Below are 24,065 nucleotides of genomic sequence, written 5' to 3'. Positions count from 1 at the left end.
TATTATTATTTTTGAGTCATACTAAGCAAAATTACGTATAATGTGATCAGTTACTACTTACTACTTTTTTGTTTAGTATATGTTTGATACTACTTTTGTGCTTAGTATCCATTGTATATTTTAAAAATACGTATATTCATAAATCACTTATAAAATATAACAAGTACGATATTTTGTTTAGGATAAAAACAATGCGGATTAAAATAACTTTTAAAATAATTTTTATATAAAAAACTCATTTTTCACATTTTGTCACTAACGTTCGTCTAAGGAGGACAGATTTATTATCTATTGGTTTTTAAGATAAATTACATTTATTCAAAACAGTTATCTAGGTAGTTTTTTTTTTTTTGAAAATTGTTTTTAAGGCGCTACTAAAGTAGGTGCTAATTTTAAATTTTTATTTTCATTTAAAAACAAATGGAATTAAATTTTGTGTTTATTAAAAACTTCACACATTTAAATATTATACTGCATATTATTGTTATATATTGCCTAATATTTTTGTCAATTATTTAAAATAATAATTTACACAACATACATAACCTAATTTATTAGTAAATATTAATATAATAGCAATAAATAATTATTTGTTTTAGTGATGACTCTAGTGATGAAAATGTTGACGAACCAGAGACAAATATGTTCGCTGACTGTACTTATCAGAATAATAATGATATGCAAAATCCATCTACTATGTCAAAAATACCGGGTCCAATTGATATAGCCCAAATGTTGGATGAAGGTCCTACTTAACCAAAATTAAAAATGTATCCAAAAACTGTCTATGGTGTTGGCAAAACAAAAAGAATGAGAAGTTTTAATTCAAGTTGGTATAATCAGTTCAATTGGATAGAGTATAGCAAAATTGATGATTCTGTTTACTGTTTTCCCTGTAGATTGTTTTCATTTAAAACCAATTCTGATTTATCTTTTGTTAATGTTGGGTATAAAAATTGGAAGAATGCAATGTCTAGTAAGGGGTTTATTAGACATCATAATACTGATGATCATAAAAAATGTTTAATAGCCTGGTTAGATTATAAAAATAACAAAAAAAAAAAATACTTCAGTTCTATCACAAATATCAGATCAACACACTAAGATAGTTTCTGAAAACAGGAGGTATATGAAGGAAATTATTGTATCTTAGAGAATGTTAGCCATACAAGATCAGGCTTTCCGAGGCCATAATGAAAATGAGAGGTAATTTTATAGAAATGATGAATTGTATAGGATTGTTTGATGAGGTAGTAAAAAATAAAATTAATGGTCCAAAAAATGCAAGATATTTGCACCACTCAATACAAGCTTAAATTATTCAGATTATGACTAATATGATATTAAATAAAATTTCTTCTGAAGTTAAAGAATCTGTATACTTTTCTGTCATGGCCGATGAGACTAAAGACATATCAAAAACTGAGCAATTTTCTGTTGTGGTAAGGTACTATTTTCAAGGAGAATTAAAAGAACGTTTTTTAGGTTTTACTCCATTAACAGATTTAGATAGTACATCTTTATTTTTACATATCAAATCAATTTTAATCAAAAGTAAAATTGATATTATGAACTGTATTGCCCAAACGTATGATGGGGCAAGTGTGATGCGTGGACATATAAACGGTGTACAGGCATTATTCAGAAAGGAAGTTCCTCAAGCTTTGTATACACACTGTGCTAATCATAGACTTAATTTAGTTTTAGTTGATGTAACAAAAAATATTGAACAAGTTGAAGTTTTCTTTAATTTCCTACAAGAATTGTATGTTTTCATGTCTAGTTCAGTTATACATAATAATTTTAAAGATTTACAAAAAAAAATACTAAAAACTAATAAACCTATAGAGCTAAAACGCCTTTGTCTTACAAGGTGATCTTCACAAATTCATTGTTGCAGAGCTATTAAAAGTACTCTTAATATTATTTTATTGCTATTAAACAATGTTAATGCTAAAGGGCTATTAAAAAAGATAGATTTTAAATTTATTTATTTATTGTTATTATTTAATGATTTTTTATCACAAATAAATATTGTTAGTAAATATTTCCAAGATGTAAGTGCTGATATGATAAAAGGTATATCATTGATTGAATCTACAAAAATGTATTTTTTGGATTTGAGAAATCAGGACTCCCATAAAAAATTTTATGATGAAGCTATAGCAATTGCAACTAAATTAAATATTGGACTTCCTATTATGCATGTAAAACAAAAAAGACTAAAAAAAATACCTAAAGATTTGGAAGTATTTGTGTGTGAAAGTAGTACCTTAAAGAAAAAACCACTTATATCAGAAAAAGAATTTCAAACTGATTTATACTACAGTATTTTGGATAATATAATAAGTGAATTAGATAAACGATTTACTAATAATTCCGATATTTTGTGTGGAATAAGTGCCTTTAATCCAAAGGGTAACCATTTTTTATATTATGATTTAATTGTGCCTTTAGCAAATCATTATTTGTGTGATTTAGAATCTTTAAAAGCTGAATTAAAAATAATCAAAAAATCTATAAATGTATATGAAGAAAAGTTCAAATTAAAAATAACAGATGTTTTTATTTTTCATATCCTATAACAGTTTTGATGATAAAAGGGTTATACTTGAAGACAAAGTACACACCCTACGTTCTCAACTGTAAGCTCGGTTTCTTGTTTAATGAATTTCAGTTTGATATAAATATCTATGTTGTGATGAGAATGTCATCAATACATAATGTCACTCGCTCGAAGAAACAACAAGAATAAAGGTTGCGGGCTTATTAACACGCTTATAAACAAATTACCGGTTGAGCTTCACGAGAACAGCGAGCCTGGGAAAGGTTCAAATCGAAAGAGTCTGGTTTAAAAGAAAAAGCTGTAGCTTGGGGTGTGACTACCGCCATGAAGGAAAAACGTAAAGTTGGTGGTGGTTGTGGTTGTGGGTTTAAAGCAACGGTTAAAGCAACTAAAAACGTTTTAAAGAAAAATGTCGGTGAAAAAAATTTAATGAAATTAACAAAAAAGTGTGTAGCCGTCACACGAAAAACATTTAAATCTACAAAGACAAAAGTTCCGAGAATAGTAAACATTAGCACTAGGCGCTCTGACTGGTGGAGTTGCCAACGTTGTTAAGGTGGCTAATGAATTTAAGAGGAACGTTCCATCACATTTGGGAAATGGTTTATACCTGACGTCATATAAAGGCAACAAAATAGGCGATGGTCTATATATCACACCATATAAAAATGGTGGTGGAAGAGTAAAGACGGAAAAAAACTAATATCTACGTTACCCAAGAGAGCGTTGTACGATTTCGAACTTATAAAAATCGCACGTTTGTTGAAAATACCACATTTCATCGGCGTGTTTACTAGAGATAAGTTGCCCGTTCGTCCTAAACGATTTGAATCGGCAATTGTTAACTTGGACACTGAAAACGGTACAGGTACGCATTGGGTAGCGTATAAAAAAATCGGAAAAAAAGTAAAATATTACGACAGCTTTGGAAATTTAGCACCTCCGCTAGAAGTACAGAAATATTTTCAAGGATGCGATATTAATTACAATTATAACACAGAGCAGAGATTTAATACATCAAACCGTGGACACTTGTGTATACAATTTTTATCATGTACACGATAACGTTAAACGGAAACTCGAGTGAACTGTCATGCGATATTTTTCCGCCCATAGAGGTAGAAAATACAGCACAAATATGTCTTTTGAGCTTGCTAACAAATAATTCAATTCCAAACATAGAACCTGGTTGCAATACCATAGGTTTTCGGAATATGATTGGACAAGTTGAAAACGTAATTATACCTACTGGAACGTATGAGTTGGAAGATTTAGAGTTTGTTATAAACAAGTTGAAGCCCGACTATATAACTTTTTTCGAATTAAAATCAGATGGTAAAACGTTAAAGTGTATGATATCCTGTAGCCATGAGATTGACTTTTCAATCGAAAACAGTATAGCAACATTATTAGGATTTAGAAATGTTGTATATACTACTGGTACTACACACGAATCTGAAAATACAGTCAACATAATGAAAATAAACTGTATAAAAATAGAGTGCAACTTAATAACCGACTCATTTTGTGACGGATCGCCGAGTCAGATTATAGATGAATTTTATCCGACTATTGCTGTGGGCTATAAAATTGTTGAAGTGCCTAGACATTTAGTTTTTTATTGTCTTAATACTACTTCTATAAGTAAAGTTGAAATCAAACTAAAAGATCATAAAGATCGATTGATAAATTTACGTGGTGAACCAATTACGATTCGATTACAAATAACACACGGATAAGATGGCGCTCAAGTTTAATATAAATACTACTGCAATAAAAAAACCCGTCATTAAAGTGACTGCAGTTAAGAAGTCAACACCTATAACTAAACCGAAAAACAACGAGTTCAAGCTCACGAAAAATAACTTAGATTTTCTTCGTTCACTACAATAATGGATGACACATATTTAGATGTAACGGCCGGTTATGCCGACGATTGTAAAATAACGCAAATGCATATCATTCGTTCACACCGTATTCAAACACGTCTTTTTCATACAATGATGAAATTAGAATAAATATTCAAAATATGGAATCTTACACTCTACCATGTGAAAGTTATATTTACATTGAAGGAAAGCTAAGAAAACCTTTAGATGCTGAAGGAGACGTACGTTTTTCGAATAACGGTTTGGCATTTTTATTCTCCGAAATGCGATATGAAATAAACGGAATAGAAATACAAAAATTGAAATCACCCGGGGTATCGTCTTGCCTGAAAGCATACTGTTCATATACACCAAGTGACTTGAATACGTTAGACAATTGTGCTTGGGACTCGGGCATGGACGGCGAAGATAATAAAAATTTTATGAGCAACGATGTATTTACCGGTTGTATACCTCTAAAACATTTATTCGGATTTTGCGAAGATTATAAAAAAATATTACTAAATTGCAATCAACAACTGATTTTAAATCGTTCGTCTACCGATTTAGACGCATTACGTATAACGCAACCGGAACCCCCGAAAACGTTGAAAAAAATAAAAAAATTACGATTGAATTGATTAAAGTGATATGGAAGATGTCTATAATCAGAGTTAATGATAAAGAAAAATTAAAACTGTTGAAAGTGATAGATTCACGTAAAACGTTATCATGTGCGTTCAGAACCCGGGATCTATGTGAATATCCTGTACTACCTAGAAATACTTCACATAAAGTCTAGCAGCTTGCTTGAAAAACCTAGATTTATTTTGTTTGGATTACAAACAGATAGAAAAAAAATATAGAAAATGACGCTGGGCGCTTTGACCACTGCCAACTAAAAAATCTTAAGGTACACTTAAATTCTGAAGTGTTTCCATATGAAGACTTTCGTGCTGATTTTAAAAATAATACCATCAGCTTACTGTATAAAGCCTATACAGACTTTCAAAAATCGTATTACGAGAGAGATTATTCTGAACCATTGTTATCAAAAAATGTTTTTCAAACATATGTTCCAATCGTCGTTGTCGATTTATCGCATCAGAATGATAACGTAAAAGCATCGACCATAGACCTACGAGTAGAATTTGAAACGGATACGGTTATTCCTGAGAAAACTGCAGCTTATTGTTTAATTTTACATGATCAGATTATAACTTATAACCCGTTTAGCGGTGATGTTAGAAAACTGTAATTTTTATACATAAATATGTATATTATTTCTACTTGTAATTATTTTTTTTATACCTTGTAAATATATTATTTTTACTTTGTAAATATTTTTATTACCTTATTATTAATAAATAAAAAGAAAAACTTTTTTTTTAAAAAAATAACTGAGTTGTTTTTATTTTACACAAATACTAAACAAATTTTATACAAAAGTACATTAAACAGTGTGTCGTCTTTTGGGTAGTGAGTTGGTAATATTGTATTGCGGTCCGTATGGTCCATCGTTTTCGTCTGTACAGCTTGTCTGTGATGAAGGGGAGATATCAGAAAGAATTTCCTAAAGCATAAATATTAAAATATTTGTTTTTTATAAAGTAGGTTTTGTTATATTACCTCATTAAATATAGTGTAAAATGATGGCGGTGAAAAAGGTTTCTCGTATCCCTATAAAATATAATATATTAATATTGGTATGAGAAAAATAAAAAATATTTTTTTTCTTACCTCATCTTTTTCTTATTCGTCCAACCATCTTTGTGCGATATGTTCAGCTGCATGTAATTGAAGCTGACTTGTGAAATTGTAGTCATTTACATGTGTTGCAATGCAAATATTGTTAATGCTTTTCACGCGATTTGTCATATCTTCAAGCGTTCTAGTTTCAACCTTGGTATTTGTTTTTAAGTATGATGCGATTTGATTAATTTGCTGTATTACGAGCGGTTTAACGATTTTGGTTTTTCTCTCGATGATCTCGAAAATTGACCACTCTAAATCTTGTAACTTTAATAAGTCGTTACGATTTAACAGTATGCGACATCCTTCTTGAATTTTAGACTCTATAATGAGCATATTCTCTCCTTGGTACACCATACTAGATATTGTAATTGAATCAGAATCCAAAAATAAATTACGCTTATACTTTTGTGGTTGTTCGAGTATAAATGATAGAATGTTTCCCATAAGTCGGAAAATACGTTTGAGAAAATCGGCGGAAATATTTACAAAACGTGATGGTGTTATAATGTGAATCACGGTGTTGAATTCATCTGTCGGATCGAGTCCGATGTTTAAAAACTTGCGAGATGAAAAATCAAGGAAAAAATTACTGCAATCGATTAGGTTAGCTGGTGGTGACGGAGGCACATATGTAAAAACATTCTTCTTGTAAACAGCACGCATGTTTTCAATCGAACCAGCCATATTCAAAAATTTAATCTCAAAACAACGCACTTAATCGAACGAAGAGTGGAGATAGACTGATTTCATTTCAGATTTTGAAACCCTCACATTTATATTTTATGGTAGGGATTTCTTCTACAGGTTTAAAGTATGCATGTCAGAACATGTTAAATTATTGAATAATACTATTGTTTGTAATGCAAACAAGACTCTACATGCTTGTTATACTATAATTTTTCAAATGGTAATATACCGGTAATATGTGATAACAACAGGGATAGATAGTGTTATCTATTGAATATGTGTGTTCAGTAAAATAGTTCTACGCATGTGCATGATAACTGTTGAATATACATTAATATTTGTGTACGGTAATATAGTACGTGTTCGGTAACCTGGCGTATGTACAATAATATGATAACTACGGCGGCTTTCGTTGGATGTGGGGGGCGGGGTTACACGGATACGTATCCGGCGGTGGTGGTGGGGACGACGGCGGCTCAGCGGCTCAGCTACGGCGGCGGCTCAGCAAGGCTCAGCGGCTCAGAAGCTCAGGTTCCAGAAGCCCCATTTTACACCTACTGTCGTGTGTTCAAAATGTGGCAGTATATTTAATAACGATTTTAAAAAACAACATGAAGTAAAAATACATAATGGAAAATCAGTTAATATTAGGCTTGTTGGTGCTCCCGATAATCCTTTTCAAAGTGCAGCTAAGACTTCAAAAATCATAGAAAAGCGAAATTTGGTAAGTACCTATAATAAATTATAATTTTTATGAAGTTCAACAATAGTTTTTATTAAAATATGATTAAATGTTAGAAGCTATACCTATTACTAAATTATTACCTATGTTACTATTTCTTTATTAAATAAACATTATTTCTATTAAGGACAAAAAAAAAGTATTTGCTTGATTGTAAAAAGTTAAAGCATGTTCATTAGTAGTTGTTTATTATGTTATACACTTTTATGTCACAGTTTTAGTAATATAATTATACATTCTTATTTTAGAAAAATAATATTTCAAATTTAATTGTAAATAATGTGAAAAATAATATTGTTTGTGAAAAACTATTGGAAGATGAGTTTGCTCAAAATGATCAAAATATTCATGTTGCTCCTAATTCTGAGGTATCGCTGTGTATAATTTTCTTTATAAATTATTTTAAATAACTAATTTGCTACAATATGATTTTAGATCCATTTAACTTCTGTATCTCAATCATTTCCAGCGGAGACCGATGATTTTAAAAATGATGAAGTAAATTGGTTATCGTGTGCTGGTAAATTAGAAAATATTGTTGCAGACTTAAGTGAGTGTGATACCATTTTATCTAAATTAAAATTAGAATCATTACCCAATCCAGTTATATTCTTATTGGAAAGCATTCAGATTATCAGAAGAATAAAATCAAATTCTAAATAATTCTTAAGAAATGCTAATATTTTGTCTGAACAATTTTCAAAAGCATCTGAAACTGAAAGTTCAAAACAAGTAAATGATCCAGGTAGTCGTGGTTCTGTTGCTTCAACATCTCAACGTCAATATCTTATTGCTTTAGGACCTCATCAACCAAAATTAACTAAGTACCCAATTAATACTGAAATAAACAACATTAAACAGCTTAGTTTTAAGCAAAAAATGTATGTATAATTGATGCAATAACTGTGATTGGTAGCACAATAAAAATGTTGACAGAAATCAACTCTAATGATCACACAATGAACAATTTCATTGATAGTGCTAAAGAGTTTGCCAACTTACTTGGAACGGACCCAGAAGCTGATTTTAAAAACCACCATCGTAAAAGATTAGCTCCTAAACGATATGATTCTAATGCACAACTCAAGTTGAATTCACAATGCATTTATTTTATAGAAAAGAATTTAAAATGGTTCTCGATACTCTGTTGAAACTAACAAATGAAAATTTAAAATCATGTATTTCTTCTATTCAACCATTATTTACTTTATTTTCTCAGCCATTTAATAAAAGCAATATTTCCTTAGATAATGTAAAGAAATCTATTTCTTTATTCCCACCAAGCAGTGTAGGTGCAAGTCTTTTAGATTATGATTTATTACAAACAGAACATTTAGTATGTTACAAGAAGATAAAACATCATTTAATTCTTTAATGGAAAAAGCAGAAGAAGTAAAGCATATTTTACCATGTGCCAATCAAATTTGTCGTTTGGCATTGACTTCTCCTGTAACAGTTGCATCAAACGAAAGATCTTTTAGTAAATTAAAATTGATCAAAATACATCTTAGGTCAACAATTGCTGATGAGAGATTAAATTCTTTGGTTGTATTGGGAGTAGAAAAAGACATTGTTGATCAATTAGACATAAATAAAATAGCTCATCAGTGGTCAATTTTGAAAAACCGACGTATACAAATTTAGTGTTAAGTCTATTATAAATATAATAAATAAATATGTATTGTAAGATTTTTTTGTTTGTATAAAAATATTATTTGAATATTATACTATGTTAACAAATTATGATAGTTTTGTAAATATAAAAAAGTATTATGCATTTTGTTATTGAAAATATTTCATTGTAGTATACTTGTGAAGTTGTGAAGATATGATCAATATATATATATATATAAGAGATAATAAATAAAATATAAAATAATTTGTAATATTGTGTAAAATATGTTTACTGACTACTAATTACAGGTAGGTATGTAACCTGTAGGTTACAGATTGCAGATAGCTGTCGAGTGAAGCGAGAAAATTTTTATTGAGTTGGCACATTAATGCATCTCACTCCCCCTTATTAATTTGTTCGGGACGGCCCTGTTCATGAATATTTTATTTTTCGGTTTTTCCTAATGTTGATGTTACAGAGACGACGACGCGGCGGTGACCGAGACCGCCTTCTATTGTTAATTTATTGTTGCTATACATTTATTTTTAGCTGGACCATACTGAAAAACATTTTAAATAATAATAACAATAATAATTATTATTATTACTATATTAAACAAATGTGATTTTATTCGATTGACGATTATTGACGATCTGTTTCTGTTTGAAATTCAGCGTGGTTTGATGTTCCTGATTTAGAATTTTTGTCCATAATATTTATATATTATTTACACATAGTGTTTTCTAAATCTTTTTTTGCATTTATTTTCATCGTTGTTATAATGGTAAGTAGTTATAATATTTTGATTATAAATTATTAAATTAAGTACCTATTAGTTATATTAATTTTACTGAATAGCACAACTGCAGGGCTTGAATTAAAAGAACGGCACCTTTTATTATTTACACTATTTTATCTATATCCTTAGAAATAAGACTTAAAGCAGAAAAAAAATTCCAGGAAGACTAATGTTTCTATATAGTTTTAAGCGTTTCATATTAAAATATAATCATATGTATTATTTCTAACGCATATAATATTAAATGTAGAGTATAAACAGTGATTGTGTATAACATACTCACTCCATTTTTATCCTTGAATGATCAAATTTGTAATTTTTTTCGTGAAAAATTTAAATCACAAATAATACTGATGTATTGATATGATGTCAACATTGTCCACATATTTAGTGAAAACTATTAATAATATGTATAATAATTAATATTTTTAACTTTTAAGCGAACTTATAAGAAATTAAATATTTTAGTTTTATGGTTATTATATTTGTAATTTGTGTGTGTATTGATGTATATTATTAAAAATGATTACATTACGTCCGTGAAGTTGCCCCCTCCCCCACTTTAACTCTAAACCTTTCTAAACCTCTTTAGAAAAAATTATTTTAATTTTCTACAATTTGGTATGGAATATTTGGAGCTTGCATGGTTTCGATTTCCCCAGAAAAAAATTTTTGCTTGGAGTGGAAATGGGGCAATTTAACTGTAGCCTCCCATTTTAACCTAATAACTTTAAACTACTTTAGAAAAATTGCTACTAACTTTTTATTCTTTTGAAATTTTATATTCAAATTACATTTTTATAATTCAATAATATATAGAATATATATAAATATAAATAATATAATAAAAATAATTAATATAGATTTTTGTCCTCAACTTAACTTTTTTTAACCAAATAAGATTTTCATTTCATGGTCGTTTTTTATTCTATAGTACGGCCAGCGAAAAGTGAGCAGCGACGGTGGCGTTACTAGTGGCGAATTTTAGCGTAACTAGGGGTTCTCCGTTAGACACTATTGGCGCGCTATTTAAAAAGTCAGATGGCGTTTGTCCTTACATTATATTTTACGATTTTTCGAATCCCTTACTTGAAATGTTCTACAGCGTAGTCGTAATACGCCGGCGGTTAGTACTTCCACGACCGTTTACCTGTGACAGTGTGTACGTTTCATCGAGTTGCCTGTGCTTTAAGTATTTTTTTGTTCGCCTTTTTTTAAAAAAAAGTGTTTAATTTTTGTTATAAATTTATAACAATATTTTTTATAATGGAATCTCAACAGGATATTCATTCCCAAACTAAAAAAGTAATTTATAGTGTTTACATTTACTTAAAAGTATTGGCTACTGACAAAAATTTTCCTGAATTTGCTCATTTTTTCCGTAAAACTCGCGAAGTAACTGCCAAAGCATGTGGTGTTAGCGTTGCAAGTGTCAAGCGAATTTGTGCAGAAGGAAAAAAATAGAACAAGATGACAAACCCATCACTACATCATTCAAGTCGCCAAGAAAAACTTATAAACGGTTAAAGTATGCTACTGAACTAGATGATTTTGACAACGAAGTTGTAAGGAGAACCGTTCATAGCTTTTACGACATAATCAATTTCCTACGAGCGCAAAAAATATTGGCAGCAATGCGTGAAAAAACAAATTATCCGGGTTCGAATCGTCCATTAAAGTCCTTTAAAAAATTTAGATTTTAAGTATAAAAGATGTAATGATGGACGTAAATTTTTAATGGAGCGGAATGACATTGTTGCTGCTCGAGTAAAATTTTTAAGAAAAATGCATGAGTTTCGACGTAACAACGATTCAAGGCCAGTTGTTTACTTGAATGAGACGTGGGTAAACCAAAACCACACACGTGGGTACATTTGGCAAAACTCAGACAATACCGAAGGACTCAAGGTACCCATAGGGAAGGGCGGTAGGCTCATTGTGTGCCATGCCGGGTCTCCGTCATTTGGTTTTGTAAAAAATTCCAAACTGGTATTTCGGTGCAAATCTGGTAGTTCGGTAGACTACCACTCGCAGATGAACGCCACAGTGTTTGAACAATGGTTCGTCGATATGTTAGGTAATTTGGAGGAGCCATGTATTATAGTCATGGACAATGCCCCATATCATTCAACGTTATACGAAGACTACCCGAAGAGCAACACTAAAAAGGCAGATGTTCAAACATGGCTCCAAAAACAAATCTATACCATTTATTCCCGAAGAAACATTGTGTGAATTGCGAGAAAAGGTAAAACTGTCGATGCCAAAAGAAAAAAAAATATAAATTAGACGAGATAGCTTTTCAAATGGGTCATGTGAAGTGGTGAGACTGCCACCATATCACTGCCAATACAACCCCATCGAGATATTTGGGCACAAATTAGGGAGAGGTCGCCGAAAAAATCATTCTTTTAAAATGGCAGATGTCGAAGTATGGTCAATAATGCCTTAGATGCGGTGACAAAAGAAAATTGGAAAAAATGCGGTAACCATTGTGACAAAATTCAAGACGATGATCTGGTGAAGGAAGGGTTAAGGGACGACATTTTGAGCCTATCATTCTTACCATAAATCCCGACGACAGCTCAAGTGACGACGATAACTCTAATATTGTAAAAAATTAATTTTTTTTATTATTTATTATTTTTTGTATATATTATTTATATTTATTAATTTGAATAATTAAATTGCATGTAATATAATAATACCTATTTATTTCTTCAAAAATACGTATTTACCAAATATAAGGGAGGAATAATAATATTCATATAATAACAGGTTGAATACAATTTACGCGCCAAAAGTTGAGTAGCCCTGACGAAATTTGACACCTGGAGCTCTGTATCGCGGCTCACTTTTCGCTGGCCGTACTGTAGTTATTAGATTGTTTTATTTAATAAAGAATCATTTGTTTTATTTATTCAGTTAAGAATAATAAAAATCAAATATTTATAAACAGGGGCGATTTTATGGGGGGGGGGGGTATGGGGAGGTTTGACACCCCCCCTAATGTCGGCAAATTGTAAATACTAGTCGGCAATTTTCGAAATTCACAAATTGCATCATATAATGAAACCTTCGAAACTTCCATATTGTATGGTCTATGATAATAAACTAATAAGCATAATATAGTTTAATAATGTTAATAAACTAATAAAATTTAATATCCTACATTATTTTCGGCAGTCGGATAATCAAAGATAAGGTATCCAAAAGAGCCCGGCATGTTATTGACTATTGATTCTTGTAATACAATTGTTTTCACTTATATTAATGTCTTAAAATAGACATGGAAAATACCGATGTCTCGGTCGGTACGCACTACGCAACATTCCGCTGCACGCACTTTGCAGTCTGTTGTTTATCAGTTCACAATTGTTTTCCAATATCCCCTATAATTTTATATTATACGCATTACATATTATTATTACTTTTTCGATTTCTACACAACGACACGATTTATGATTAATATTTCAACTTTATTATATTTATTCTTTAATTGTTTGTGGTTATCGTTATTTGCTGTTCGGAATTCGCTTCGGTTTCGTTTTCATTTAAATTTATTTGTGTTACAATTTTTATGAAAACATGGAATCTAAAAGTAAACGTTTTAAACTTGAATGTCTTGATTGTGGTAGTGTTTTTAATAATGACTACAAATTAAAACATGAACGCGATATGCATCAGGGAAAAAAAGTGAAAATACAACACTTTGGTGCCCTAGCAACCCGTTTGCAGCATCAAAACAAAAAAAAAATAAAGAATTGGTAAGTTCGTTTGTTTGATTTTTTATTCTTATAATTTTTCAAGATGTAAACAAATTATTTATTTTGTAATTATAATACATTAAACATAAGAGAACTTATTAGTATACTTAATAGTGAAATGGTAATTATAATTGTAACATATTTATAATTTTAAATTTACTAGCTTATATGCATTTTTATTTTTCTTATACCTATTTAATGTTTTATTTTTTTTTTTTTTCTTTTAGCAGGGTGAAGAAATTTGTGAACCAGAGCCCAAATTGTGTAATGTTGTTCCACAGACTAGCATTGAAATGGTAATATACTGGAACTTTCTTAATGCTTTATAATTAATGATAATAATTTCTGACGATTCAAGTGTTATTAGGTTGTAAATGTTAAGTGAAAAATCACCAGAATCACTTCTACTAATGTTGTGCTACCTTCCAGTATCACATAGTAAAAATAAAAAATTTAGTTACTTAATTTTTTATTTTTTTTTTTATTTTTATCTTAGATGTAAACATGATTTATGAATATATAATGACATAAACATATAAACTTCTTGTTAGATGACTTAAAGTGAGTAATATGAATTGTAACAATATAATTACTATGTTATAGTAGTGTTTATTTTTATTATATATAATGTATAATAGCAGTAAAATTTAATTACCATACCAAGCATGGTAGTTTGCGATCTAATACTAGTAAATAAGTAAAATAATATGAATATCATATCATGTAATTTTGTATTGTATGTGTGTGTTATCAGAGTATCAATAATCGTAGAGATTATATAGAGGTAATAAGCAAAATAAACATCACATTCACAATTTTTAGTAGTAATTGAGTGGCGTATTAGGATTTGTCCAGGGGGGATATAAATAGTAAACAATAATTTCGACGACGGTGAGGGGGGTACCTTACCAACGTTATTAAACTTACTAGTAAAAAAAATACCAAGGGGGGGATCTATCCCCCATATCCCCCCCCCCGTAAAATACGCCACTGGTTGACGGTGATAATGAAAATTCTTGGATTACCTGTGTTGGTCATTTAGAAGCCATCAAACAAGATTTTTCAGAGTTAATTGATGAGTTAACAAGCATTAAAAATACCGAATTTCCAAATCCAATACACTTTTTGATAAAAAGTTCACATAGTGTAACTAGTATCAAAACTAAATTGGATAATTATGTAACACTAGCTAAAATTGTATTACATGATATGACAAATTCTTGCAATGATTCTGAACCCATTACTGCGAGTAACAATTCAAATGATGCATTTGTGGATCATGACCCAGGTAAGCGTGTTGCAATTCAAACTTCATGTCAACGACAATTTTTAATTTCTTTGGGACCATATCAACCAAAATTGTCTTCATACCCAAAAGATGCTAGTATATCTGCCTACAAGCAACAGCAGTTCACTTCTAAGTGGTTTATTGAATATCCAATGCTTGAATATAGTATTTTCAATGATTCAGTGTACTGTTTTGTATGTACTTTATTTCCTCATCGATGTTGTCATAGTAAAACTGCATGGGTAGTTGGTGGTGTAAGGCAGTGACAAAAAATGAAAAGCCGTGGGAAGGATAAACAAGGAAAACTAGCCCAACATTTTTCATCAGCTTCACATAAAGAAGCCATGTTAGATTATTGTGCGTTTACTACTAAATTTAACAACATTGATGTTTTTTTCAATAAGCAATTACGGCAATCTGCTATACGTGAGAAACAAGAACAAGCATTTAATAAAGATGCAGTCAGTATTTTGATAGATTTAGCACGTACTTTAGCGAGACAAGGGCTTGCGTTTCGTAGTCATAATGAAGGTGCAAATGAATTACAAGATGGAAATTTTTATCAAATGGTTCTTTTACTTTCCCGTCACAATGCAATATTAAAAAGATGGCTTAATGATAAATCTATGCATTCTCATAAAGTGACATATCTCAGCATTAAATCTCAAAATGAATTTATAGAACTTTTAGCTGCAGAAACACGTAAGAATATAGTTGAAGAAGTGTTAACATCTGATATATTCTCAGTTTTAGCTAATACCACACCAGATGTTGCACTTAAGGACCAATTATCTGTTTGTTTAAGGTATGTTGACCAAGGAGGATCACCAAATGAACGATTACTTGATGTTATTGAAGTTTCAGATAAGACTGGATATGGAATTGCAAAAAGTATATACGACACTTTGATAAAACATAAACTAAAAACTGGAAACATAGCATTTCAGTCATATGATTATGCCAGTAGTATGAGTGGTGTTAACAAAGGAGCTCAACGTTATTTTTCTGAGTTAGTTGGACATAATGTTTCGTATATTCCATGTCAAGCTCACAGGTTAAATACCTTCCTAGAACACGGATGTAAGGCTAGTCTTATAACTGGAAATTTCATTGACATTCTTGAAAACATTTATGTATTTTTCTCAGCAAGTACAAAAAGATCAAGTAATTTAATGGAACGTAAGGATAAAATCGAGGGAAGTCTAAAACTCAGAAACTTATCCAAAACTCGTTGGACAGCCCGAGCCGAAAGCATCAAAGCAGTGTGGACATCTTTAGAAGCAATTGTTGACACATTAGAATATATTAACAATTCAAATAGTTTTGATAATTTAACTAAAACAAAAGCTATCGGATTAAAAAAAAAATTCTAAATTTTGATTTTTTTGTTTCATTAATATTTATGAAGAACATAATGTATAAAGTTAAACATTTTACAGAATCTTTAGAGGCCAAAGAACTAAATGTGTGTGATGCAGCAGTCTTAATAAAAAGTACAATTTCATCATTGGAAAAAATTAGATTGGAAACAGAAAACATGGACAATTTGATTAACAGTGCTAAAATTACAGCTCAATCATTTGGTGTTGATTCAGATACAGACTTTAATCGTTATCACCGAATTAGAAAGAGACCTAAGCGACTTGATGAAAATACTGACAATAGTGCTCCTTATGAATTGTTAAATTTTTACAGACAACATTTTAATTTAGTTTTAGATACATTGATTAATTTATCAAGTTCAAATTTAAATGTTTTTGTTGAAACAATTCAACCTATGTATAAAATATTAAGTGTTCCGTTGAAAGTGAACACATCACAAGATTTCAGTGAAGCCTTTTTTCTTTTCCCTCCTATGAGTCATGGATCTAAGCTCTTAGATTATGATGCAGTTGCAGCAGAATGGGAAATACTAGCTACCCAATGTATCAATGAAAATTTAAAATGTATAGATGTCCTTCAAAAATCAGAAGAAGTAAAACACATATTACCTTGTGCTAATTGGTTTTTCCGCCTTTCATTTACATCACCAGTAACAACAGCTTCTAGTGAACGGACTTTTAGTAAATTGAAACTTATTAAACAGTGTTTACGTTCTACAATGACTTCAAACCGTCTTAGCTCGTTGATGATATTGAGTTGTGAAAAAGATATTGTCGATAAATTAGATATAGATTCTGTTGTCACAAAATGGTCTTTGGCCAAACAAATAAGAATAAATATTTAACTATATATTTATGTATTTTAGAAATATTTATTTACTAGTATCTAATTTTTTTACTGATCATATTCTTAAATTAGTTGCACATTAATAAAAAAAAGTATTCATTTGTTTTTTAAATATCAAAATATGTTTCATTTAAAATAAATACCATTAAATATGAAAAATAAAAATGTACTTTTTATTCAGTAGAATATAAATCAAATTTGTATCTAGGTAATTAAATTTGATAAATAGAATTAAATATAATATATTATTTCATATTTATTTGATACCTAATTATTACTATAATATTTAGTATACAGTCAGCAATATTCACTCCAAACCCCCCTAAAAATAAACTCTAGGATCGCCCCTGCCTACACACCATACATACAATACAACCAAGCATACAGATAATAACTATAATTATATTATTAATTAATTACATGAAAATGTTCATATATATACTGTACACATATTACGTGAATATATATACATATACACGTATGCTTTAATATTATTTTGTTACAGAAACATGCGACAAGTATGGCAGAGGGAACAAGATGCTGCTGCTGCCAATCCCATGTTGCAACCGAGAAGGGTGACCATGCACATCATTGACGACCCAAACAATGATCCACGGCGATACAATCAACCAGCTGCTCATGTGAATGAGGTAGCTGTCGTCTTTGTTGGTGAAGATGGTCAACCACCAGGGAACCTAGATCTGGTTATCTATGACTCCAACCCGGTTAACCCAAATCACCGGATGCAAAGCATATCAGCAGGTTCGTCTCATGCGGATCCAATGTTGTATCCACTGTTGTTCCCGTACGGAGAAACCAGATGGCATTACAACTTACTACAAGAGGGCAACCGCCGAAACACGGTTCGAGTTCGTAACACCATCAGGGAGTTTGTATGTTACCGTCTGGCCATTAGATACACTGGAAACAATAGCAATGGGAATGGAGGTAATACATTTAGTTTATTGCAGCAGTTTGTGTGTGATCAATATGTCCGTATGGAAGCGAACAATCTGCGCTACACTCGAGACAATCAGAGAGTGCTTTTTGCTGATGCATATCGGGGCCTTGTGGACCATATAAACCAACAGCTCCACGTTGACGAAATCAACCCTGTAGGCCGCGGACGATTCTACCATCAACGTTTGTAGGTGTCTCGGTACATGAAACAATGTACCACGACGCAATGGCTATTGTGCGTAAGTACGGAAACCTGACCTATTCATAACGTTTACATGTAACCCCAAGTGGCCAGAAATAGTAGACAACATTCCATGTTGGTTGAAGGCAAACGACAGGCCCGATTTGGTGGCGAGGGTGTTCCATGCAAAACTAAAGGAGCTAATGCATGACATAACGGTCAATAGAGTGTTTGGTAACATAGCTGCTTATGTGTATACAGTTGAGTTTCAGAAACGTGGTCTTCCACACGCACACAAACTAATCATCTTGCACGAGGATAGCAAGTTGCTTACTGCTGACGACGTCGACAACGTTGTGTGTGCCTACTTGCCTGAACCGGCAACCGAAAGACGACTATTTGACAAAGTAAAATCGCACATGGTTCACGGACCGTGTGGACAACTCAACCGCAACAGTCCGTGGATGTTGGACAACAGTTGTTCAAAGAAGTATCCCAAAGAATACAATGAAGAGACTCTGTACATTTCTGATAATGGTTACCCGACTTACCGCAGACCGAACAATGGACTTGTGGCAAACGTCAGAGGTCACCCTGTCGGCAATGAGTTTGTTGTCCCGTACAACCCGTACTTGCTGGTTAAGTATGACGCACACATAAACGTTGAGGTGTGCGTTACTGTGAAGAGCGTAATGTATTTGTATAAATACGTATACAAGGGCCATGACGCGGCTATCTTGGAAATTTGGAATGGAGACGAAATAGATAAGTAAGTGAATTAAACTTAAAGTTGTGAAAATTACATTTCACTAATTATTATAATTTTAAACTTAATTTGTTCTCTATTGTTTTTTTACTATTTTAAAAATACTTATTTACTTAATAGTATATTACATTATATGCTATATGAATACATAGCATAATTATTATATCATTTAACGGTAATTACTGTTCAATCCTATTTGTTATTGTTATTATGTCATTATATATATATATATATATATATATATATATATATTTTTGCAATGTACTTCTGGTATTATAACTGTTATTTTTTTGGGGTAATTTGTATGTCATTTATTTAGATTATGCAATAAAAATATCTAATATTCTATTTCAATACAATACACTTAGAACAATCTGCTAAACATATTGTAAAGTTGTATCAATCTTCCCAGTAACGTTAACTTCGTTATTATTATTTTTATGTATTGTTATTTATACAATGTATATTATATAATATAATATATTTTATAAAATTAGCAATTTCTAATTTAATTTAATTAGATATTAAGGTAATTAAATAAACCAAGAAAAACAATTGCCAACTACAATAACATTATATATGGAATACCAGTTTCACATATTAGTTAACTACTACTACACTTTAAACTTATTATTATATATATATTTCATATGAATTGTATAATGATATATGTTGTTGTTGCCTAACACTTTTTTTTTTTTAATATAATATATTTATTTTTTGATATAATATATATTATTGATTTCAGTTACCCAAATTCGCGGTACGTCAGTCCACCAGAAGCTGTTTGGAAGTTATTTTCGTATGAAATGCATAACAAGAGTCATACCATCGTTAGACTTTCCGTCCACCTGGAAAACTATCACAACGTGTACTTTGTACCCGGACAGGTATTAGAGCGAGTACAAAACGCCGCCCTGGCTCGAACTAAACTCACGGCTTTCTTTGCGCTCAACGCCATCGATGTCGAGGCTAGACAATACCTGTACCACGAGATACCGGTACACTACACTTGGAACGTGACACGCAGATCATGGGCGCGACGGCAAAGACAGATGACGTACGAGACGTTGGCTCGAATGTACGTAGCCAACCAACTTGATCGAGATCGTTTTCATTTGCGATTGCTACTTCTGCACAAAAGAGGTTCACAGTCTTTCCGCGATATGAGGACAGTAGACGGGGTGGTGCATCCAACCTATGCGGCTGCAGCCGTCGCAATGGGACTTTTAGAAGACGACCGAGCTTTGCGGGTTTGCATGGCAGAATCGGCAACATTGGACACTCCAGTTCAGCTTCGTTACCTATAGGTTCACGGGAAATCACTCTCGGACTACAGTTTGCCTCTATTGGACGTTGCACTGCTAGAAGAAGACCCTGACGGTGACATTCTGTGTGCAATAGACGCGGCGATACGCTGGACTGTACAATTGGACGGCTTGAACGACGAACAACGGACAGTGTTCGATCGTGTGATGGCGGCCATAAACGACAACAGAAACTGCTCAAAAATGTTCTACGTCGACGGACCCGAAGGATCAGGTAAAACTACGCTATACGGATGCCTCATATGGTCTCTTCGCAACCAAGGGCGATCCGTGCTGTCCGTTGCATTTACAGGAATTGCAGCATCGCTGATGGGCGGCGTCATGACGGTGCACTTGACGTTCGGGTTGCCGTTCGGTACGCTGACTGACGATTCGACGTCGACCATCACCATGCAGTCGTTGCGTGCTCAGAGGATACGTGACGCGGCACTCATCGTCTGGGATGAAGCGCCAATGTCACCGGGACTACAACTCAAGGTGGTCAATAGATTGCTCAAGGACATCATGGGATCGGAATTACCGTTTGGTGGGAAACCGGTCCTGTTTGCCAGCGACTTCAGACAGATACTGCCTGTCGTGCGCAGAGGGACAAGGAGTGACATTGTAAGGTCGTCGATTAAATATAACTCTCTGTGGCGCGACTTGGAACAACTCAGTCTGACGCGAAACATGCGTGCCGACAACGACGTGGACTTTGCTACTTGGTTGCTACAGCTCGGGAGCGGCCAGTTGCCAGCGGTCGACAGAGTCAAAATCCCCCGAGAAATGGTATGTGACATCGCTAATTTGATTGATTTTGTTTTCCCACAGCAAATGTCTTTGGCAAACATCGACGAGTTTGTCCGGAAAATAATTTTATGCCCCAGGAACGACGATTGCAGGTTAGACACTGTTGTGGTTGATGACCCCGACGAAGTGGCCAATTATCCGACAGAGTTCCTCAACACTCTGGAACCGGACGGACTGCCGCCGTACAACTTAACGCTAAAGGTGGGTTCGATTGTCATGTTGCTTAGGAACCTTGATTCTAAAAGACGCCTTTGCAACGGTACGAGATTAGTTGTCACGGAACTGCGACGATACAACTTCAAGGCGAGGATGTTGTCTGGTGGTGCACAGTAAGAAATAATCATACCTGTGATATCACTCACGTCGTGTGGCGAAGATGACCTGCCCATCATAATGCGAAGAGTACAGTTCCCTGTACGTTTGTCGTTTGCGATGACCATTAACAAGTCACAGGGACAAACGTTTGATAGTGTTGGATTGCTTCTACCTTCACCGGTGTTCACGCACGGACAACTGTACGTAGCTTTTTCGCGAGTGAGGAACTCACAATCCATAAGAGTTGGTATGTGTGGTGATGGTCATGGTAGATTCGTCACTAAGAACATTGTATACAGAGAGGTCCTGCAAACAACTGCATAATGAAGCCTGCAAGAACTTAATCGTTAACATCTGTGACCTGTGTTATCAAAGGGATCTATGTGATCCAAGTGGCCTGTGTGATCAAAGTGATCTGTGTGATCCAAGTGGTCTGTGTGACCCACAGTTTATGGGCAGTCATGAGTGCAACTCGCGGAGAGAAAGTTTGACAACCTTCACATGGTTCTCTCTGGATGCGAATTCGCTTTGTAGTGAATTCGTAACTTATGTCAAACATGTACTTAAACTTTCTTCAAACACACGAGTTGGTAAAATATTTAGAATATTATATCATATCAAATGTATGTTATTATTTGTATTTATATTGTTTCAGAAACATAAGGAGTAATAATTCATGTTGGATACTCTTATATTCTAAATCAATGCAAATGTGAACATAATCAATAATAACAAAACTATCATTCTACTAATTTGCAACTAAAGTAAAAACTGTTAACCATAACAATTTGCTACACGGCATGTATAGCATTTTATTTGTGTATTCCATTATTTTTTTTTATTTCATTAATAATCTTCTTATGTTGGGCATGCATTTAAATTTACACATTTAATTTGTATTTATATTGTTTGTCAATGTCCTTAAGGGGCCTGCGCGCGACCAGTTTTTTTGTTCAAAAACATGCCTTACGGGAAAAACTCTCACGCCTCATAGATTAGTCCGATTTACGTATTTTTTTTTTTTTGTTAGATAGACCAAGACTTCTTTCAGGGCGCATTGGACTTGGATTTTCAAAATTATTTTTCTAAATCGTATGTTGCCGTTTTGAATTTAATCCATTTTTACAACTTTTTAATTTTTGTATTATTTTTTGTTTTTAGCAACGTAATCAAAAATCAAAGTCTTATGCGTCCTGTAAAAAATCTTCCTCTATCTAACAAAAAAAAAAAATCACGAAAATCGGACTAATTTACAAGGCGTGAGAGTTTTTCCTGTAAAATGTATTTTTAGCAAAAAATAACGCTTGTAATTTTTCTGTCTGGCGATTACGTTGATTTGTGCATGCGCGTGACCCTGCACTTGGTAGTAATAAATATCGATCTTTTTCAATTGCAACTCACCCGAGTCATTGACCGACAAAAATTTGATTTTTTTTTGTTCAACACCCTCGATAACTGTCATATCTTTAGCGCTATAAGGACACTTTACTTCTAATAAGTCCTAATCTCCTATCAACCCATCAGGAGAACAAGCTAAAAAACTTGAAATCTCATCTATAAATAGACCCGCTGGAAATACTTCTAATCCCAACTTCAGCTCAAAATCTTTTTTGGCCATGGGCTCATATTGTATTCCATGCCTATAAACAAAAATTTTGTGTAGGTACCTCTACCTACATAATTGAATTTGACTAAATAAATATTTTGTAATCGTACCTCAATGCGGGAGTTGATGGTGTGAACACTTCGCCGTATAAAATGTATTTTATAATATTTGTTCTGGGGGTGCTGGGTCTAAGCTTGCATACACGTCCAAAATTTGAGGCAGTTAGTCTAAATTTCTGCTCTTTATGCCAAATGTCGCTTTTGACCTATAACAACAAACATAAACATTTTATAAACAAAAAGAAATAAAAAATACAAAATAACTATCTTTTTTTTCATGAAATTTGTATAGTGTTGAAGTATAATAATAATAGTATAAAAATAAATTTGTATTATTGTTCTAACCTGGTCTATTGTAGCTCTTTCGACTTCATGAATTTCTTCTACGCTTTTTTTTAAAGAAGTTAAGAATTCTAATTTTTTCTTCTCCACTTCCTGCGCTGAAAGCGAAAGCTCTTCACAGCCCAACTCATTACACAGATCGCCGTAATCAGTATCGGGCCCCGCAAATTTTTTGCTCTGTAACCTAAACCAAATATATTTTTAAAAAGTAATACAAATGACTGAGGATATTCATAAAATAACAATTAAAAATATAGTTAATCATAAAAATGATAATATATTATATACAAATTTATATATCATTAATTATTATTATTTTATATATCATAATAATATACTGTTTTTGCTCAAAGTTGAGACAATTTTTTGGAGTTCTTGCGTAGATCTTGTTCTTTAATAATTT

The 24,065-nt window shown here is 32.3% G+C and overlaps 6 protein-coding genes across 6 annotated transcripts; 5 read left to right on the top strand and 1 right to left on the bottom strand.

Annotated features, from left to right (window-relative positions):
• Positions 1-4,595: 4,595 nt before the first annotated feature.
• On the top strand, positions 4,596-5,075 carry LOC126555078 (uncharacterized). Its single transcript, XM_050210043.1, has one exon. It carries the CDS (start codon positions 4,596-4,598, stop codon positions 5,073-5,075), a length of 480 nt encoding a protein of 159 aa, XP_050066000.1.
• A 1,111-nt stretch (positions 5,076-6,186) lies between these two features.
• Positions 6,187-6,873, bottom strand: LOC126555077 (uncharacterized). The gene has a single exon (XM_050210042.1). It carries the CDS (start codon positions 6,871-6,873, stop codon positions 6,187-6,189), a length of 687 nt encoding a protein of 228 aa, XP_050065999.1.
• Positions 6,874-15,359: 8,486 nt separating this feature from the next.
• On the top strand, positions 15,360-17,314 carry LOC126555076 (uncharacterized). The gene is made up of 3 exons (XM_050210041.1): positions 15,360-16,251; positions 16,527-16,767; positions 16,828-17,314. The coding sequence occupies exons 1-3, from the start codon at positions 15,360-15,362 to the stop codon at positions 17,312-17,314; spliced, it is 1,620 nt and encodes a 539-aa protein (XP_050065998.1).
• Positions 17,315-18,876: 1,562 nt separating this feature from the next.
• On the top strand, positions 18,877-19,230 carry LOC126555080 (uncharacterized). Its single transcript, XM_050210046.1, has one exon. It carries the CDS (start codon positions 18,877-18,879, stop codon positions 19,228-19,230), a length of 354 nt encoding a protein of 117 aa, XP_050066003.1.
• A 252-nt stretch (positions 19,231-19,482) lies between these two features.
• LOC126555075 (uncharacterized) lies at positions 19,483-20,533 on the top strand. The gene is made up of 2 exons (XM_050210040.1): positions 19,483-19,493; positions 19,972-20,533. The coding sequence occupies exons 1-2, from the start codon at positions 19,483-19,485 to the stop codon at positions 20,531-20,533; spliced, it is 573 nt and encodes a 190-aa protein (XP_050065997.1).
• Positions 20,534-20,955: 422 nt separating this feature from the next.
• Positions 20,956-21,673, top strand: LOC126555074 (uncharacterized). The gene has a single exon (XM_050210038.1). It carries the CDS (start codon positions 21,005-21,007, stop codon positions 21,671-21,673), a length of 669 nt encoding a protein of 222 aa, XP_050065995.1. The 5' UTR covers positions 20,956-21,004.
• The last annotated feature ends 2,392 nt before the right edge of the window (positions 21,674-24,065 follow it).

Source organism: Aphis gossypii, unplaced genomic scaffold (assembly GCF_020184175.1).
Source record: "Aphis gossypii isolate Hap1 unplaced genomic scaffold, ASM2018417v2 Contig00699, whole genome shotgun sequence".
Taxonomy (NCBI): domain Eukaryota; kingdom Metazoa; phylum Arthropoda; class Insecta; order Hemiptera; family Aphididae; genus Aphis; species Aphis gossypii.
The sequence above is the reverse complement of the archived record's forward strand: the minus strand, read 5'-3'. Positions and strand labels throughout refer to the sequence as shown.

Coding starts and splice junctions, on each gene's coding strand:
- LOC126555078 (XM_050210043.1), top strand. CDS start 4,596: ATGGAATCTTACACTCTACCATGTGAAAGTTATATTTACATTGAAGGA.
- LOC126555077 (XM_050210042.1), bottom strand. CDS start 6,873: ATGGCTGGTTCGATTGAAAACATGCGTGCTGTTTACAAGAAGAATGTT.
- LOC126555076 (XM_050210041.1), top strand. CDS start 15,360: ATGAAAAGCCGTGGGAAGGATAAACAAGGAAAACTAGCCCAACATTTT. Junction 16,252..16,526: donor AGCAAGTACAAAAAGATCAA/GTAATTTAATGG, acceptor AACATTTTACAG/AATCTTTAGAGGCCAAAGAA. Junction 16,768..16,827: donor AATAGTGCTCCTTATGAATT/GTTAAATTTTTA, acceptor TAATTTATCAAG/TTCAAATTTAAATGTTTTTG.
- LOC126555080 (XM_050210046.1), top strand. CDS start 18,877: ATGGTTCACGGACCGTGTGGACAACTCAACCGCAACAGTCCGTGGATG.
- LOC126555074 (XM_050210038.1), top strand. CDS start 21,005: ATGTCACCGGGACTACAACTCAAGGTGGTCAATAGATTGCTCAAGGAC.